We start from the raw sequence: 20,686 nt of genomic DNA, 5'->3' as shown, positions 1-20,686 counted from the left end.
GGCGAGTCTGCGGTAGTAAATCAAACTTTGTTTATCCATTGCGAGTCAGACTGCTTTCATCTTCTCTACAGCATCACAGGTCTCTCTGCAATCGACAGTGCACCTGATAAAAGTTACAGCAGGCCATCCAGGAACTCTGGAAGTGGCTGTGTGTATTGAATTACATAAGGTGGGATAAAATAAAATTGTATAGTGAGTTGGGTGGGTGGAACCAACGTGTGCTGTGCACACACACATTATATACAGGAAGAGGAACAGAAGCATAAAGGATTTCAGGAACAAAATTAACCCTAGAATGTCTGTGTGTGTGTGTGCATGTGGTAGGGAATATAGATTGTAAGCTCCTCTGGGGCAGGCACTGATGTGAATATTCAACTATTCTCTGTAAAGAAATTGCAAGAAAAGGGTTCCCTGTACTAAGTACAGGGAAATGAGAGCGCTTAGGTCCTGGGTTGTTATCTTAAAAGCAGCTGCAGGGTAGGGGAGGATCAGTCCCCTATGGAAATATACAGAAAGAAACACAAGTAGCAGCGCTTAAATGATAAAAATAGGTGAATCAATGAAAAGATAATATTTAATAAACAATTACTAGGCCCAATGACATAATTAAAATTAAATTAAAAACAGTATAATCCAGATTGTAATAGATATTGAATTACCCACAGTGGGGTAACCTGCACTGTCCACAATAGCAGCGGTCCAGAATGGTGATGGAGTCCACACAGCGTTTTTGTCCTGTGATGATGTCCTTATAGATGGTTTGGGTGGGACTACAACTTCTTCACACTTTGTATCCACTTAAGCCAGGTGTAATTTAGCCAAAGACATCCAAACTTGCAGGGACCAGGTGGGCTCAACGCCAGCTTTATCAAGGTGTTTTGATAAAGCTGGCGTTGAGCCTAGTGAAACGCGTTGTTGCTTTCCAGATCCAGTATTGTTGGACCCTTCAGTAAAGTTCGCTGATCACCTTTTTATTGCTGTGATATATATAGCGGTTTAGTGTTTTGCTTAAAATAAAGCAAATAACAAACGTACAGAATATTTATTTGTTTAATGAAGAAGATAGGTCTGGGAAGGGGAGGAGCCAGGACTGGGAAGGGGAGGAGTCAGAACTGAAGAGGGAGGGTCAAGATTAAACAGTAAACACCCCCCCCCCCCCTTCCCCCTGGAACACTCTGGGCCTGAGGACCTGGAGGTTTCTGCCTGTAGCACTACACTAAACATTTCTGCCTCTCTTGCTACCTATCGTTGTGTGTGTGTGTGTGTGTGTGTGTGTGTGTGTGTGTGTGTGTGTAAGAGAGAGAGAGTGTATGTGAGATAGATAGAAGAAGAAAGAGAATTCATGTGTGAGAGACAGGTGGGAGATAAAGGGTGACATTTAATGAGATGCAAAAATGTGATTTGTGCTATTTTTAGGCAAAAAAAATCCAAAATTCCAGAATTCGCATAGTTAATGAATGCAAAAAATGCCAAAAACCGTGGATTTTGCCGCGAAATCGCACATTCTGAAGGTGCGATTTTTTGCATCACTGGAACTCGCATCAAGATGTTTTCGCATTGTTAGGTATACAAATCGCATATTTAATGAGATGTGAAAATGGGAAAATGTTACTAAAAATCGCCTCACATGCAGATCAGGTTCTGACAGGCGAATTGACCAGAACCATGCACAGATCATTGAGATCTGTACATGGTCCTGTCTTAAAAAAAAGTGTAAAAGTTATTTTTAGAAAAAAAAATGTCATGAGGTCCCCCCTCCTGAGCATCACCAGCCCCGGGCTCATTGAGCCGGACCTGGTTCCAAAAATACGGGGGACAAGAAAGCGTAGGGGTCCCCCGTATTTCTGAAACCAGCCTGGGACTCTTGGACCGGTCCTGGTTCCAAAAATACGGGGGACAACAAATCTGGGGGTCCCCCCTATTTCTGAAACCAGCGCCGGGCTCTAACAGCCCACGGTGTCATGCCACAGCCGGGGGACACTTTTCACATAAGGTCCCCTGGCCGTACCATGAGCACCGTGGGTGGTCAGCCTTGGGGTCCCTGGGGGAGTGGGGATCCCCCCAATAAAGAGGTCCCCTCCCGGGCTTCACCCATCCAGGGCTGAAGCCCGGGGCTGTCACCAGTGTCCCTGGGCTTTGGACGCCGGCCTGTTAGGGTTAAAACACTCATTCATAACATTGCCATAACATAACATTATACAGGTGAACTACAAGTGCCAGCAGGCCTCCCCCACATGCTGGGACTTGGCGAACCACAAGTCCCAGAATGCTGGGCATTAATGGGCCCACTGGGACTTGTAGTCCACCTGTAAAAATAATGTTAAAATAAAAGACACACACACACACACAGAAAAGTAGAACTTTATTACACACATACACACCTCACTTTTACACCAATATACTTACCAACCCAGGGTCCAGTGCTGCCCTCCCTCCTCCAGAGCCAACCCCCCCCCCCCCCCCCCTGCACTGACAACGGGATGAGCCAGCTTTCTCTGGCACTGCTAACAGCTTCTATAGCGCTGTCCCAGTGCTACAGAGGCTGCTAGCGTCCTTGGCTGATGCGTCTCAATGTGAGTTAAGGAGTGTGTGTTAGAGAGAGAGGGAGAGTGTGAGAAGGATAGGTGAGAGTGTGTGAGAGGCAGAGCATGGGTGAGTGTGAGAGGCAGAGTGTGGGTGGGTGAGAGGATATAAGAGAGAGGGGGAGAGTGGGTGTGAGAGAGGGGGAGAGGGTGTCAAAGAGGAAGAGTGTGAGAGAAACAAAGAGGCAGGTAAAGAGAGAGTGTTGCTCTCAGGGGGTGAAGACCAGTGCCGTAACTAGAAATGTAGCTCCCCCTGCCAAAAAAATCCTGGCGCCCCCCCCTTCCCATACACACTAACAAGGCGCGTACACACTGACAGCGCAGGTACAGGTGTAGGGAGTGATGCTGGGCAGAGAGGGGGGACAGATGTGGGAAAGGGGGGGGGGCAGATGCTGGGCAGAGCGGACAGATGGGGAGATACTGATGGGGGGAAGATGATGGGCAGGAATATGGGAATACATACAGATGGAGCTGGGCTCCCTCTTGCTGGTGAATCGCCAGACTGTCACCGCTGGCGATCCGCCAGTAGCCCAGCTCTCCATCTGACTGAGATGCGCGTGCGTCTCACGCGCACGCGCGTCTCAGTATCCGTGCGGTGGGGCGATGGGACCCTGTCCGTCTCCGCTTCAGGGAGACAGACAGGGTTAGGGGGGGTGCGGGGAGGCGGTGGGGACCCCAGGTGACCGCTGACAAGCTGGCGGGGACCCGGGGGAACCGTGCGAAAGGGGACGCGCGTGCATCCCCTGCAAAGACAAGCCCCGCTCCATCTGTATGATGGGCAGAGAGGAATAGTGGGAAATGTGATGGGCAGTGAGAGGAAGGAGAAATGATTGTCAGGGAGAGGGGGAAGATACTGACCAGGGAGAAGGGGACAGATGCTGGGGAAATTGGGGCAGAATGGCATATGCTGGGCCGAGATGATGGGCAGAGAAGGGGGAAGATGGTTGTCAGGGAGGAGGGGACAGATGGTGGGCAGGGAGAGGGGGAACAGATGGTGGGCAGGGAGAGGGGGAACAGATGTTGGGCAGGGAGAGGGGAAACAGATGGTGGGCAGTGAGGGGGGACAGATGGTGGGCAGGGAAAGGTGGAACAGATGGTGGGCATGGAGAGGTGGAACAGATGTGGGCAGGAAGAGGGGGACAGATGTTGGGCAGGGAATGGGGAACACATGGGCAAAGAGTGATGGTTCAGATGCTGGGCAGGGAGAGGGGGAAAAGCTAATGAGCAAAGTAGGGAACAGCTAATGGGCAGAGTGAGGAGTAGACAAATGGGCAGGGAGAGGAGGGACAGATACTGGACAGTTATCTAAAATTAGTGGGCGAAGGCCACACAGTGACTTACTGTATAAACATAAAGGCCCACACAGTAACCTAGTATGCCTCACAAATCAAGCCCAAACAATGACATGCTACTTAAATCATTATACACTGTTTATCCATAATCCCAATCACACATTATGCTGCACACCGTGATGCCCACATTATGCCCCACACCGTGATGCCCATTACACATTATGCTGCACACCGTAATGCCCATTACACATTATGCCCCACACCATGATGCTAATTGCACGATACGCCGAATACCGTGATACCCATTACACTGCACACCGTGATGCCCATTACACATTACGCTGCACACCGTGATGCCCATTACACCCAACACTGTGATGGCAATTTCACAATTCTTCCCACACCATGATGCACATTACACATTCCGCCGCGCATCATGATACCCATTACGCATTATTCCCCAAACCGTAATTATGCCCCACAATGTGATGTTCATTACACATTATGCCCCACAGTGTAATGCCCATTACAAATTATGCTGCACACCATAATGGACATTATACATCATGCCACATAACTGCCAAGTACTTACATGGTAGTTGCCAGGAGATGCTCATTACCATGGGGTATTTCCTGCTTGTTGCCATGGGGTGATTACATGGTCATTGCCATGGAGGATTTCATTCTGGTTCCCATGGGGTGATTAAATGCTTGTTGCCAAGGGGGTTCTCATTGCCCAGGGAGATACTGTGTTCCCGCTGCTTCCTGTGCAGCCTGCTCATCAGCCATGGCACCCGCAGGCTGCACTCATCTGCAGAAGTCAGCCGTCACAGCCTAGCAGCGCTGGTGGCGACTGTGACAAGTGGCTGTGGGGGGCTCTGGCGGATTGAGCGTCTCCATCCCCTGTGCTGACCTGGTGCTCTGGCTTCTATGGCAGCCGGGTGGCTCCTCATCTGCTGCTCTTCGGGATGGTGGCACCAGGCAACTCCTCATCTTCCTTCACGGCAATGGCGTGACATCATTATGGAGCCTGTCAAATGGTAGGGGCTTTCTGTGGGCCCATTGCACTGCCTGTTTGATTGTCGCTGTGCAGCGGGCAGCTGTCACTAATAAATAATGGAGGTGGTCTGCTGCCGACCCCCTGCCTTTTAGGGGGCTGGCGGCAGTACGCAGTTGTTTTTAAAGGGTGTACTAACGTGTGGGCATAGCGGATCGGGCCCTACCATCTGTGAGAGCGGACAGGCCCAGGACAGTTGTCCCCATAGCACCCCCTTGATGTTGACCCTGCATGCATGGGGGTGTCTGAGTACTAAGAAACCCCCCTGATGGACCAAATCTGTTTCTCAGAGATGAAAATAGCCTTCTCTCCATCTCATAACAAGTCATGGCCCTCCTCGGGTGTGAACTGAGCTTATGTAGCCACAGAACTTTGATTGGCGAGGTGGTCTACTGATATGTCTTCTCTTAAACATCTAAACTCACCCCCATGTATGGGCTAACCTCCTCCCTCACAGTCCAACTTAAGGGGTGAAGGAGGCATATAAGTCATCAGTACAATGATTAGAGGGTGGAATGTGCCATTCCTGAGCACCTGATCTGGCCTGAGTTGGCATGGGGTGCTGAAGTGGAAGCTCAGGGAGTGTGGAAGAAACTAAAAGGTTTATTATAACTCTTGAAGAAGATGATGAAGGACGAAGATGAAAGAAAAGATTGCTCAATGGCATACTTTTTTGAATAAGATAATCATTGGAACTGCAGCTGATTGGTTAAGCAATAAGGTTCGTAATGGAAAGTCCACATAGGCTTGGGAACTAGACTGGATCTACAATGGAGTCACTCTGGACTGAAACTGGAATAAAGTTGCATCGGACTGGAATAGGAATAGTGTTTCTTTGTTTTCGTGGACAGTACCTAGTTACCAGAATAGATCTGGATGAGTGGGACTACTGGAAACTGGAACCAGCTGGATTGTTCAGACAGAGTGACAGAGGTACAGAATCCAGTGATCACAGCACTGCATGTAATCTTCAGCAGAAGCAATTAGGTTCTGGTGATTTGTGTCAATTAGGAAGTGGAATTTATAGGTACAGGACTGAACTGATTGGCGGATGTAGTCAGCTGTTTGAAAACAGCACTATGACTGGTGAAGGAGAGTCATGTGACATCTGAGTCCAACATGTCTACACCCATGTTTAGTTGAGGGAAGTTTGTGATCATCACACTGAGGGAAATAACTGGAGATGGGTTGCTATAGAGAAGCACTTCCCTGCAAACCTTGAGTATACTGCCTGAAAATGATGCAGGCATAATATCCAAATGGCTGGGAGTGATATGCAGAAACTGCATGGCGAGACTTGCTGAATTCAGACAGGAAGATTACATGGGTGGCTAATTCGCAGCTAGCAGCAGCACAGGTTGCAGCTTGAATGCAGAGCAGACCTCCCAGCTAGTGAGAGAGTCTGGTTTTCAGCCTTCTGTTTCTGATCTGGCTTGGTATAGGATGATGTTTCAGCAACAAAGTAGGTGGAGAAGACTTTAGCTATGTTGAAAGATATTTTGGGGAAAACTGAAGACACAAAACTTATGGGGTTCCTTGATGGGTATATAAATGGGCATGTAAGTGGCATGAGCATCATCTGGCAGGCATTTAAGGGGCATGTGGGGACATATAAGGGCATACTTGCCTACTTTTGAAAACTAGTTTCAGGGAGATTATAGTTGGTAGCATAATTTTGCACAGCACCCCATTGAGGGGTGTGTTATGCTTCACCCAAAGGGCATGTCTAGTTCCATATATGGTGAGATTGTGAAAAAGAGTTTGTGAACGTGGCACCTACAGTAGAAGCGTGATTGTGTACTGCTACATCTAAGAGGAATCTTTTAAAATGACCTATATCCAAATGTAGATGAACCCCAAAGCAAGTGTAAGAGATACTATAGTTGCTAAAGTACTGGGAAATGGTGCAGACAATTCAATGTAAATTTATCAATCTCTCATTCCCTTTTTCCCCCCAAAATTGTAATAGTGTAATGTGGGCTAGGAGAAAAGAGGGAGATTGCTGGACTATTGAGGGAGAGAGGGAGATTGCTGCTATTTCAGGGAGTCTCCTGCAGAATGCAGGAGGGTAGGCAACTATGTACAGTATAAGGGACATTATATAAATAAAAAACATGTACAGTCAGCCTGTTCCTGAGGGTAGGAATGACATCATAGTTATTTACTATAAAGAGAGATGGAAGTTCTGAGAATATTGTTATTCCTATCTCAGACTCATTATTTTGCTGTTTACATCTTATTTTTGTAGCATACACATCATATTAGAATATGCACTAGTTTAACTGTGACAAGTGACAACCTGTTCTGTTGTGAATTAAGAGAATGCAATATATGATTTGCTGTATGGCAATTTGTGGGTTTTATATATTTGCCTCCCTGACCTTCACCTTATTACATAGCAGGCATGGGGAACCTTTGGCCCTCCAGCTGTTGTTGAACCACGCATCTCAGCACGCCCTGCAACAGTTTTACTATTTGGCCATGCTAAAACTGTTGCAGGGCATTCTGGAATGTGTAGTTCAACTACATCTGGAGGGTCGAAGGTTCCTCATCCATGTTATATAGTAACAATTTCAGTATACAAATTTCCATGGGGCAGTTGAAAATCATTAAGGGCAGTATTCAATGAGAAAAATTCGCTGTGATTTCTGGAGAGTTTGTGCTTTTCACGCGGTGGAGAGAGGTTTTTTTTCTCCAAAGGCGAGCCACCCTATTCAATGTGAAATATTCTCTGTCTTTCTAAGTGATTCTCGCCGTCTCTCTCCGTGTAGAAATTCTCCATCTTTTGATGGAGAGCAGGAATGTGAACTTTTAAACTAAAAGGGTGTTTTTTTTAATTTTGGTGTCAAAAAATCAGGTTTTTTTTTCTGTGAAGGGCCATGTTATTTTTATTCATGTGCCTATAGCACATGAATATATATTTAATTTTTAAAAAAATATTTTTTAACATTTTTTTTTTTTTTTTTTTTTTACACAGTGCAGCCAGCAGGGGGCCGGAGCGCTCGAGCCGCTCATTAGATATTCATATATTCACTGCACCCGAAGCACGTTCGGGTACAGTGAATACTGGGTCCCCCGCTGGCTATAGGGGGGGCAGCCTGTGCTGCCTGGGTCCAGGGGAGCCTTGCTCCCCACCCCATATCCCCTGCAGCAGCCAAGAGAGACTTTAATCTCTCTTGGCTGCTACGTCCCCCGGCTCCCTGACAGCTCCCTGCCGCGGACGCTCGTCCGCTGCAGGGGTTAAGACTCGCCGCGAGTGGCGGCGAGTCTTAAAAACGTTGAATAGTGGGAGCAGGAGTGGCAGCGAGCCCTCCGGAACACGGAGAGTGCACGGCGAGCAAAAAAAAATGCTCGCCGTGCACGGAGAATATTTTCATTGAATACTGCCCTAAGTGTTGGTTGACTTCAGAAAGAGGTATTGCAGATACAATGTACAATGACTTGTGTTTCACAAAGCAGAACCATGTCCTACAGTCCGGTGATCAAATACTGCGCTTAGACAGAAGGATGCTAATAAGGAGTAAATATTTCTAATATAAGTCAGGACATCATTATTCATTTATCTTAAATAAATAATTTTAGCATTTTTACATTTATTCATATAGCCTGCATTTTCTATGTATAAGTGTATCAATACACATTGCATAACATTTTTGTAATTGTTGAACCCACCCACTATTATTGATTTCAAAATTGTGATATCACTTGGAATGTTATTGTTTTATTGTGTATGCCAGCTTTTTGGATGGGTGATGTAACTAATAATACAAAAAAATGTATTATTATCATCATTATTATTATTGCAGTGATGATCATATTTGGCTAGATTTACATGGAACGGTCTATGTACATTAAATACTAGTAACATGTGTTTGCATTTCAGACATGATGTTCCATCGTTATCTTGTGTTCCGGGTGATATGGGCATATATGCTGTCTATATCTGTGACATACTTCATTACACTTTGCCTTTTTCCTGGTTTGGTGTCAGAGATCAGAAACTGCACTATGGGAGAGTGGCTTCCTATCCTCATTATGGCGGTATTCAACTTGTCAGATTTTGTAGGCAAGGTGAGTTTTTCCTCATTATTAAGGACACTTTTTTAGTGATCCGTCATTAAACATTATTTTGGCAAATATGAATTTCCATAATCTGTTATATTACAGCAACTGTGTGTCTATCTCAAACTCAGTGGAGAGTTGTATAGAAGCCCCCCTCATTCCTCTGACAGTTTCTCATCTCCTTGGGGTGAGAGAAAAAGATAGGAGACAGAGGGAGGGAGAGAATATGGCATGAAAAGGATGTAGAGAGACACACAGACAGAAAATACATAGGGGTTTTTTATAGTTCACTCGCAAAGGCACAGTCACTCTCTTATGGACAAAACCATGCTGCACTGCTGGTGGGGCTGATGTAACATGTGCAGAGAGCGATACATTTGGGTATTTTGATGTTTCTGTGCAGGGTAAATACTGTTTGCTTTATTTTTACACTGCAATAAAGATATCAGTTTGAAGTACACCCCCACCCAAATCTAACTCTCTGCACATGCTACATCAGCCCCACCTGCAGTACACATGGTTTTGTTCATAAGATTGTGCCTTTGGGAGTGAACTAGAATAACCCCCATAGAAAGGAGAAGAAGGAGGAAGGGGTTTAAGGGCAGATTGGGATGAAAAACCAACCTGAGCAAAGCAAAGAAGGTTGAGTCAATTGAGGGTTCTATGGGGGAGGGGAGGGAGGAGGAATAAGAGGAGACATGAGATGGAGAGAGGAAGAATAAGGGAAAATGTAAAACGGAGAAAGGAAGAAAAGGTGGAGATGTAATACTGAGAGGGGAGATGGAAAGAGGAGGAATAACGGTAAAGGTGACACAGAGAGAGGAGGAATAGGGGGAGAGGTGAGATGGAGAGAAGAGGAATAAGAGGAGAGGTGAGACGGAGAGAGGAGGAATGAGGGGAGATGTGACACGGAAAGTGGCGTAATTAGGTGAGATGACGAGAGAAGGAATAAAGGGAAACGTGAAATGGAGAGAGAAGGAAGAAGGGGAGACTTGAGATGGAGAATATTTTGATAGCTGAGATACACCTCCAGTGCTACCATATATGTATATATATATATATATATATATATATATATATAGTATATATAACAAAGTCCCGCAATGAGCAGCACATCCTCAACCCATCAGCATATAGGGGGTGCCATCCAATACCCACCAAGTGTTAATAGATGCGTCCAGACGGCGGCACTCACCAGAAATAAAGTCTCACAGAGGCAGAGTTGTCATCAACGTTTCAAACCTTTTAAGGTACTTGTTTCCTAGCACGGCGCCCGTCGCAGGTGATCGCATACCTTAACTTAAGGTATGCGATGGATGCGACCGACGCAATTTCAGAGCTATTTTTAGCCTTTTCCTCGACAATTAAAAAATCGCGTCCATCGCATGCCTTAAGTTAAGGCATGCGATGCGACTGATGCGATGGACACGATTTTACATAGGGAACAATGTTAAACGGGCCAATGGACCCGATTTTTTCATTGTATACCCAACCTTATGGGTATTTTACATGTGAAATGCCCCCCCCCCCCCATTGTTAACGCCACCCTCCACGATGAACGCCAACCCGAAGCGTGGCGAGCGGCGGCGGTACGCGTCCTCCGACCTTTTCATACCCCCACTATCCACGTCGGCGTGGAGCTGATTTTATATAGTGTGGCAAGCGCAGCGAGCCACCGAGACCCGAAGCGTGGCAAATGCAGTGAGCCCCGCGAGGGGACACGTAATACCTGTGAAGTAATGCGCGTCCGCTCGCCGCGCTTCGGGCTCGGTGGCTCGCCACACTATGTAACATCAACTCCACGCCGACGTGTATAGTGGGGGTATGAAAAGGTCGGAGGACGCGTACCGCCGCCCCTTGCGGGCTCGCTGCGCTCACCACGCTTCGGGTTGGCGTTCATCGTGGGGTGGCGTTAACAATGGGGGGAGCATTTGACCCATCAATGACCATTTTACATTGGTTCTGATGTAAAAATCGCGTCGATCGCATTGCATGCGATTTGGTTGCATGCGATGCGATCAACGCAGGTTTTTTATGACCCGATGGATACAATCAAAATCGCAGGCGCCATGCTAGGAAACAAGTCCCCCTTTTAATAACGGTTCTTCATCAGGATATACTTGGTATATCCAGATGAAGAACCGTTATTAAAAGGTTTGAAACGTTGATGACAACTCTGCCTCTGTGAGACTTTATTTCTGGTGAGTGCTGCCGTCTGGACGCATATATATATATATATATATATATATAGTAGAAATAAAGGATGGCACTCAAGAGACTTTTAAATACGTGCTGTATTAGCTGTGCAAAAAAGAGACCAACGTTTCGGGGGTATGTACCCCTTTGTCAAGGTGCTAGTGAGAACGTTCTCACTAGCACCTTGACAAAGGGGTACATACCCCGAAACGTTGGTCTCTTTTTTGCACAGCTAATACAGCACGTATTTAAAAGTCTCCTGAGTGCCATCCTTTATTTCTACTATACCCATCCCCCTGTGGAAGGGCACCGGGGCAGCTGACCAGGCAGTGGAGTGCCGGGCCGCAAACTCCCTATATATATATATATATATATATATATATATATATATATATATTCTATGGTAGACTCCGCACTCACAACCTTCCATGATCCTTAATTGGGGTGCTCCCCCTATGGTGACACAATGTGAAATGGCTGATGATCTAGGTAAACTTGAGAATTGGTCAAGAGCATGGCAACTACAGTTTAATGCTAAAAAATGCAAAAAAGCTCAATATAGTATCAAGGGTACTATAATGGAAACTGCTGAGGAGGAAAGGGATCTAGGAGTCACTATTTCAAGTGACTTAAAGGCAGGAAAGTATTGTAGCAAAGCAATGAGGAAGGCTAGTCAGATACTTGGTTGCATAGGGAGAGGAATCAGTAGCATAAAAAAATAATAAAAAAAGTAATAATGCCACTTTATAGGTCATTGGTACGGCCTCATCTGAAATACTGTGACCAGTTCTGGAGACCATATCTTCAGAAGGATATACAAATACATTAGAGACTGTACAAAGAAGGGCAACTAAAATGGTGCATGGCCTACATCACAAAACTAGCCTGGAAAGACTAAAAGATCTTAACATGTATAGTTTGGAGCAGAGAAGGGAAAGGGGGGACATGATAGAAATCTTCAATTCAGAGCCGGCCTTAGGCATAGGCAAACTAGGCAACTGCCTAGGGCTTTTGGAATGCCTATGGGCACAAGCAGCTTCTGCTGATTAAAATGATATGCAGCATGCCTATATTCTGTGTGTGAGTGAGGCTGTATCTGCATATGAAATAGTGTATTCATGGAAATCACTGTAACATGGCATTCCGTATGCAGGTACAGCCACAGTCGCACACAGAATATAGGCATGCCGCATATTTTTTTAATAACTTCAATAAAGTTGCACTACTGTGTGGCATAATTTGAATTGGGGGTACTATTGTGTGGCCATGCCCCTTCCCAGCAAGAACACACCCCAGTTTGGGCTGCGCACCGAATGTGTGCACTGTTTCTATTTAAAATATTGTGGGTAGGAGCACCAAAATGATGACTGCCATGATGAGGGTTGATGGTGCTGGGAAAGGGGAGCAGGGTCAGAGGTGGAACTAGTGGCGGTGCTAGGGGGCACCAGCCAAAATCTTGCCTAGGGCATCATTTAGGCTAGGGCCAGCTCTGCTTCAATTATATCAAGGGTTTTAACATAGTAAAAGGGGAAAATTTTCTTCAAAGGAAAAGAAGTAACAGAACACGAGGACATGCACTGAAACTGGAGGGAGGTAGGTTCAGGGGAAATGTTAGAAAAAATTACTTCACAGAAAGGGTAGTGGATAAGTGGAATAGCCTCCCATCAGAGGAAGTAGAGGCTAAGACAGTAGAACAATTTAAACATGCTTGGGATAGGCATATGAATATCCTTACAAAGAAATAAGGATCAAAAAGGGTTGAGATTACCTGAAGGATAAAAAAGGGGCAGACTAGATGGGCCAAATGGTTTTTATCTGCTGTCAAATTCTATGTTATATGTTTAATGTGTGCCAATCCTATAGTAGTGTAGGGTACGAAACTCCAATGAGTTTTGTACCCTACACTACTATCTATCTATCTATCTATCTATCTATCTATCTATATATCTATTTATCACTGGAGCAGCCAGGATTAGCTGCCAAAAGCTGTTCACTGCTGATAGTTTGTAGTTTTGCCAGGGGCATGCAGAAACGGCCTCCTTAGAAGTCCCTTAGCCTCCATCTCTCTGCTCTGGTTGCTTAGTGTTTTGCTGCTGTTGGGATCTGGTCATGTGCCCATAAAAGGTGTCTGTCTACTGTGTAGGCAGTTTGATGGTAGGAGAACAGTGTGCCCAGCCTTTAGAATCCAGAAGCTAGCCTCAGTGAGAAGAAAGGTGAAGACCTGGAGGCAGATTCTCAATCCAGCTCTCTAGTTGACATTCCAGCCCAGTGAGGCAGCTTTGACTGCTTCCTCATTTTGGTTCATTTTACTGCAGTGTTATTGCCTGTGTTGTAACCCTGCTCTAGCCAGGCAACACCGCTAGAGGAAGCGCAGATCAGTGCTGTGTAACCGCTCATCTATAAGTTATAAAAATCTTCTTTATTCTATTGTAATCATTTTTATATAGTAAAAACTCTTGGAGTATGATAGGTGATGCTCTGACTGCATAATATCGACTTGTACTGTTTGTGAGTGTAATTGCACCATGTTTTAAATTCTTAAACCTGTAAAATGGAGGAAGTATGATTTTGATCTACTGTACTTCCTATATGTGGATTTAATCTCAGCTTTTATAAATGGGCAAAACCTAAATTTGTAGATAATGATAACAATGCTACGTATTGTAATAATCACTAATGTTTTAATCTCTTCCTCTCTTTTTGCTAGATATTGGCAGCCTTACCATATGACTGGCATGGTATTAATCTACTCATTTGTTCCAGCATGCGTGTTGCTTTTATTCCACTTTTTATAATGTGTGTGTATCCAAGTGAGAAACCTACCTTCGGCCACCCTGCCTGGCCCTGCATCTTCTCTCTCCTCATGGGTATTAGCAATGGATATTTTGGCAGTGTGCCTATGATCCTAGCTTCAGGGCAAGTAGTACCAGAACAACAAGAACTGGCAGGTAATATGACAGATTGCAAGCTAACGATCACATTATATAATTTAATTGCTGCTTTATTGAAAAAAAGTGCTTAATGTGTAACTCTTAAGCTGGCTACACATGTAGCGATATGTGTACCCAGAGAGATCAGCGGCAACCAGCATCCAGCGTACAAGCTTGGCGATGCCAGCAGCAACGAACTATGACAGAGGGAGCCATGCTGCGATTTTCAGCATGGTCCTCGTTAGTAATATCCTCCGTCATCTGTACATGCAGTATGACGGAGGACATCATTAATGACCCCCAGGAGCATGCATATTTAATGATATAGAGCAGGAGTGGCCAAAGTTGTGTCCAAATTACGTGAACTAAGAGTAGATACTCTTAGCTCACGTAATTTGCGAAGATCTACCATTGTCAATGAGCCTGATTCCTAGGTGGCCGATAAACTGATATTTACTCAGTTGAGCAATTGTTTTGCTATTCCACATGCATGAAAGTTCTGGAAAACCCTTACTGCACACACCTAAACCTAACTATACAATGGCGATCACAGCTGCGTATGGGATCGCCAGCAGTAGAGATGATGACGGCACATTTTTGCAGATATATAAGACTCAGCAACAACGCAAACATACAGTAGCATCCACCTCTGAATCAGGCTCATAGGCAATATGCTTCACACAATCAGGTTTTGTTTGACTGACCCTGAGCTCCCCAGGAGAGTTCACTTACGATTTGACACTTGATGTGCATGTGTGATTTATCACATGTAAAGACTCCCAGGGAGCTGTGGGGCAGATTAAAAAAAAAAACTGTCCCAGGCAGCAGCGAGTGCCAGGCTGCACTGAGCGTTCGGGGGGGACAGTGCAGTGGACAGGTCCCAGGCTGAGCTGGGAACCCACGGGGTGACCGTACAGCGGCGGGTCCCAGGCAGTGTCTTTCAGTGCTGACCGACAGGTGCCGGACGGGAAGCAGCTGCATAATTTAATAATAAAAATTCAAAGGAGTTATCTCTAAGCCGCTGATTGGCTGAGAGTGCTCTCATCATTACAATTTTACTTTTTAAATTATGCTGCTGCTTCCAGCCCAGCGCCTGCTGTGCAGCGCTTCCTGACACTGCCCACCCAATACTGCATAACTCTGCACAGTCACTCCCTGTGTGCTCAATGCAGCGCGGCACTCGCTGCTGTCCAGGACTTGCCGCTGCTTCCACACCCCCAGGGCACTCAGCGCAGCCTGCCATCCGCTGCTGCCCGTCCCACCCGCCTGCCTGCCGCCAGTACCTGCACATAGCTGTGTGCCAGCGGTGCTTCACTACTGGCACACACCTGCGGGATCGGACCCAATACATCGCAGGTGCTAAAAAGCGCCCGCTATGTGCCGCTGATGGGTCCGATCTGATACATTATACCTGCAGCTGGTTCAATCTGTAGGGTCCGACCCGCGCATTGGGTCGGAGGAGATGTCAAACACATCTAATTTGGCCCAATTTACAGGCCTGATCCGTCGGGATCGGGTGAAATCAGCCCAAATTGTTCTAGTGTATGGGGGCCTTTACACACATACAGAGCTGCTTCAAATGTGCAAACCCTTACACCCCCCCCCCCCCATATATACATTGAACAAGAATACAAGTGATTGGTTTATTGAAAAAAAAAAAACATAAATGAGGGGGGAGTTTATTACAGACACTTTGCCCGATAGTACATTGTCATTGTACTATGCCTTCTGTGGAAGAGAAATTGGCAGTGTTATTATCAGAAGCTGAGAACTAGAATATTACAGTGCACTCGGGGTGACATATTAACGCAGCAGGAGGAGGCTGTGCTCCAGCAGCATGCATGACCCAACAGCCTCAGTGTAACCCATATCAGACATTTAAACCGCACACACTAAGGGGGTTATTCTAATTTCATCGGCCCCCTGCGTGTTCGTACGGGGACCGTTTTTTCCGTCTGCTCAGGTGCATTTCTGCAGGCACAGTGAACTACATGCTTGCCATCTCGCTCAAACCTAGAATTGTGGGCGTTGGGCTTGGGGTGGTGGCAGGGGGCGCAGTCTTTGGAAACACCCAGCATTTCATGGACGTTCGCATGAAAACGCTGGGTTTTCCCATTCAAATGGGCCGGTTACAAGGGTTCGGGGGGGGACGACATCAGTGGATGCCAGCTGCCCGCCCACTTCCCGCACAGGGCACTCCGAGATCTGAGACACCACAGAGGAGTCTCAGATCTCTGACCGCTGGAGAAATCATTTGATGCACCCAAGGCTGCAAATGGCTGATTATACAAATCCTCTATTCGCAGCCATGCAGGGAATTATGGTGTGTGAGGAGGGGGGCAGCCATCCTTGCGGGCGGTGCAATGCTGCGAAATTCAGTGTTGCATGTGGACCAGAATAAGGTCCTAAGTCCAGGGTGGCTCAGGATGTACTTGGCGTTGTGAGGAGCCTATGCGCCCGTACAGAATGGTAAGCCCGGGCATTACAGTCTGTGGGTGTCGGACCAGGCTGATACTGTATATAGCAGCTGCAGAGGGCTCTTCACAGCACTTATGACATCAGTGCCATGCTCCATTTTTGGGAGCTGGCGTTCTGAGACCTCAGATGTCAGTTCAAATGTATTTTTGTACATTTGGTCATGATCTACCAGCCCCAATATCTACTAAACAAAATGTATGATACTAAATAAAAGTATAGTGTAGTTCACCGTGCCCGCTTGCACATTGCGTCTGCACATCCGCAGAAATGGATGTACGCAAAACATCGGTCCCCCATGTCAAAGCGCAGGGAACTGATCAAGTTAGAATAACCCCCTTAGTCAACCAATGAAGAAAATTACATTTATGATTCAAATGCAGCAATTACATTTTGTCTGCCAATGCTGGCATGTACATTAATTTACCAGTGCAAGCAATTACATTTAGTCTGCCATGGCAGGCCATTACATTTAGGGCCTGATTCACGTTGACTCGCCAAGCAGTGTAAATTCCCGCTGGTGGATGCCCTCCCTCCCTGCTGCCATTCGAACATGTACCTGCCACATTGCGAATTGATATTTAGTATAAACATCCATTGTAAGGGGAGTGTACGGTGGCAAAATCATTTGCTGGTCCCCCCTGTCCGCAAATATTATATTATATAAATAAGTCAGTCTCGATTGACCTATATTTGCAGCATCCAGTTCAGAGAATGAGGCGGGCACTGATATCATGCAATGTCAGCTGCCCACCCCCAGAAGACATCGGCCTGCATTCCCATGGGGATGCCCAGCTTTTTCCTGGGCACATCCACCATTCCCCAAGCACATTTATTCTACTTATGCAACATTTACATTTAGGGGGTTATTCTGGTTGAGTCCACCAAACCTCGCCTTGCAAATGGTGGCTGCGGTGCCACCCATTCGCAAGGGCAATTCCCTCATGGGGCCTGGGAATGGATGTTACACAGTAACATCCATTCACAGCCTTGTGGTCTCCACCCACACCATTCGATGGTCGGCAACCATTAAATGATGGCGAAGGTGCACGCATATAAAAGTGACTCTGAAGTCACTTACATAAGCGTGGATGCTCGGGAGGAAGTGCGCGGGAAGCTGACATCCAGTGATTTGGCTGCCCCCCCCCCTCACCCACATCATTGGGGCATTTGCATGAGAATGCCCAGCATTCTCATGGGTACGCCCCCATGAAATGCTGGGCGTTCCCATATGCAAATGGCCCGGCCCACCTTGTCAGGGTGAAGTACACAACACATGGAAGTTATTATCCAAAATGTTGCACCAACCCTGCATTATGCTTACTGTGTGCTCAAGGTTTATTTTGTCTGTGACTTGTCTATTACTGTACTACCAACATCCTCTGTATTATGTGAATTGTTCTTTTAATGGGCGGGATGTTATAACATCCGCGGCCCCCCTTCGCCGGACATCGCATTTTTAATAACGGCATATGCTATAACATATGCCGTTATTCATGCAAGGGACAGCTCTTGCGGTAAGAGCTGTCCCTTGCGATGCGGTGCCGGCGCTGGACTTCCGGGTCTGTGACCCGGGAGTCCATCTGCGCATGCGCAGACCCCGGCGCCGGCCGCAGGTCACGCTGGGAGGGATCCGTGACGGATCCCTCAAACAGCGCTGCGGTAAGAAGCCCATAGGCTTCTGCAGGGATTCGCCAGCTTTAGCTGGCGATTCCCTCCGCAGCGCTGACACTGCGGAGGCGCCCTATAGCATATAGAAATGCGGTAGAAACCCCGAAAACGGGGTTTTTACCGCATTTCTGCTATATAGCATCCCGCCCATAGTCTGTAAAGCGTCTTGAGTTCTGTTGGAGAAAGTTCGCTATATAAATTAAACTTACTTACTTAAATTCATGTAACCATCATGTCTCATAGTTCTGTAAATGTTGGAAAATGTTGTGCACTTTTTTAGTATTTTAATACTTAAATGTATTTCTTATTATTTTGCAGGAAACACAATGACGGTTTCATACATGACTGGATTAACGCTGGGTTCAGCTGTATCTTATTTTGCCTACAGCCTGGCTAGTACATCTAAAAGTATATGCTTCAATCCACAGATATACAACAGTTCCTTGCCACCAGAAATTTCGATGTAACAACTAAATACAACATTAGTTTACTAGCATTTAAACTGTGGCAATACTTCTCTTATTTTTAGAATTACCCACGGTTTTATTCCAAAAAGTAAACTGATGTACTGTAAGCATATACAATTGATGCAGTTTATGTCAAAACCAAACAACAAATTCATATAAAGATTACATTTTTTGCATCTTTGCCAAAGCTTTTTTGTGAACAGTAGATAAAATAATGTTTTACTCCTATATATTTCCAATAACCTTTAAATTTCATTATTTTCTTTATTTTTCTAAACAATGCATACCATGTACAATTGATATATATATGTAAACTATATTTCTGGAATGCCAAGAATACAAGTAAGAATACTAGATCTAACAATGACATTGTTAATTTGGTTTAATAAATGAGTTTGTGTGTGCGTGTGTGCGTGTGTGTGTGTGTGTGTGTGTATGTTTCTTTCATATGTTTTCCTGTAATAAAGGTGCCAAATGGACAGAATGATTTGTAGAGAGGAAAATGATATTTTTACTAAATAGTGCCATACTATGATTTTTAATAACTAAATTATTATTATTATTTTCTAGTGATTTAAAAATCAAGATGGTATTCTTGCATAGTACTGCTGCCAGAGTTTCAGACAGGGAGCCTAATTTAGCTTCAATTGTAGTTTTGCGAATTTGTGCAGAACTACCCCTACCGGTGGTAGCTTGCAGGGATGGGGGTGCGACGCTTTACACAGCCTGAGATGCATTTGAAAAACTTAGCGAATACATCGCCATTATGCAAGCTACATATCAAAGCACTAACATGGCAAGGATAGCCCTCGGACACTCCTCTGGACCGAGATGCGGCAATGTTGCATTGCAGATCCATTGCCACCCACCTGGACCTTCCACTGTTGTCAATTTGCAATGCGACCACAGCTTAAGAGGCTGTACTGGTGCGTGCGTGCGTGCGTGCGTGCGTGAATGCGTGTGTGCGTAGGTTGCTGAAAAATGCAGTAAGATATTTCCAGTAATCTGAGGGGCTTACTTAATTAGGCAGTATCCAGATGGCTGAGAGACAATATCTAGGTCGACAGTTAATAAGGTGACACAAAAAGTTTGAGGTTCACTAGGTCAACAATGACAAAGGGTCAATCAATAGGTAGACATTGTAATGGTTAACACAAGAAGATCGACATTCACCTGTAAAAGGTAAAGTGTGCTGAGTGTAGCAATCCATATGAGAGTATTTTTATTTGTCGACCATTTCCATGTTGTCAATGTCAACCTTGTGCGTGTCGGCCTAGACATTATCTGTGAGCGATACCAGATCCTTTTTAGACCATTTTTGTCAAAGTCCAGCAACTTCTTTTAAAGTAGTAATTATAATGTCTTATATATAAATTTTGTTTTCCGTGACTGCAGCACATTGACCCTGTATCTCACAATTGTGTCAAATGAAATGAAATAAATAAAGTGTTTATGCTGTTCCATATTTAATAAATCATTGGTTTACTGCCTAATTTTAGAAACTGAAAGAATTTAAGAGATGACCCGTTGTAGTTTGGATAGCTTTTATTCCTATACATCTGCAAAAAAAGATATTTGTTTTACTTCTCACTGAAAGTCTAAAAAAGCATTGCGCAAGTAGTGATGGGCATCAAACATTGATCTTCTTGTCTGATACATCACCATTTGTTACTTAGATTAACCCTTTGAGTGCCAAGTGAATTTGTAAACATTGGTGTGCAAATTGCAGAGCAAACACTTTTATTCATCATAATGACCTGTATTGTTTAAATTATCAAGGAAATACCGGTTGAGTATCTCTTATCCAAATATCCTTTATCCAAATTATTCCGAATATCATATTTTCCAGAATGTACTTTTATTTATTTATTTTTATTTATTGGGGGGGGGGGGGGGGGGGGCTAAAAACACTGGGGCCATCTATACCAACAGTACTGGGGCATGACATGTAATT

At 45.3% G+C, this 20,686-nt stretch overlaps 1 protein-coding gene across 6 annotated transcripts in view; it reads left to right on the top strand.

Moving 5' to 3' along the window:
• SLC29A4 (solute carrier family 29 member 4) overlaps positions 1 to 20,206 on the top strand; it is a 243,524-nt gene extending 223,318 nt beyond the window's left edge. For all 6 annotated transcript variants that reach the window (XM_083153582.1, XM_083153583.1, XM_083153580.1 and 3 more), the window contains 3 exons: positions 8,815 to 9,002; positions 13,897 to 14,137; positions 18,584 to 20,206. In XM_083153582.1, coding sequence (XP_083009708.1) covers positions 8,815 to 9,002; positions 13,897 to 14,137; positions 18,584 to 18,732 — 578 coding nt within the window. In that variant the 3' untranslated portion in view covers positions 18,733 to 20,206. The remainder of the gene's footprint in view (positions 1 to 8,814; positions 9,003 to 13,896; positions 14,138 to 18,583) is intronic.
• Positions 20,207 to 20,686: the final 480 nt, after the last annotated feature.

This window comes from Crinia signifera, chromosome 7 (genome assembly GCF_055691185.1).
Source record: "Crinia signifera chromosome 7, ASM5569118v1, whole genome shotgun sequence".
Taxonomy (NCBI): domain Eukaryota; kingdom Metazoa; phylum Chordata; class Amphibia; order Anura; family Myobatrachidae; genus Crinia; species Crinia signifera.
The sequence above is the reverse complement of the archived record's forward strand: the minus strand, read 5'-3'. Positions and strand labels throughout refer to the sequence as shown.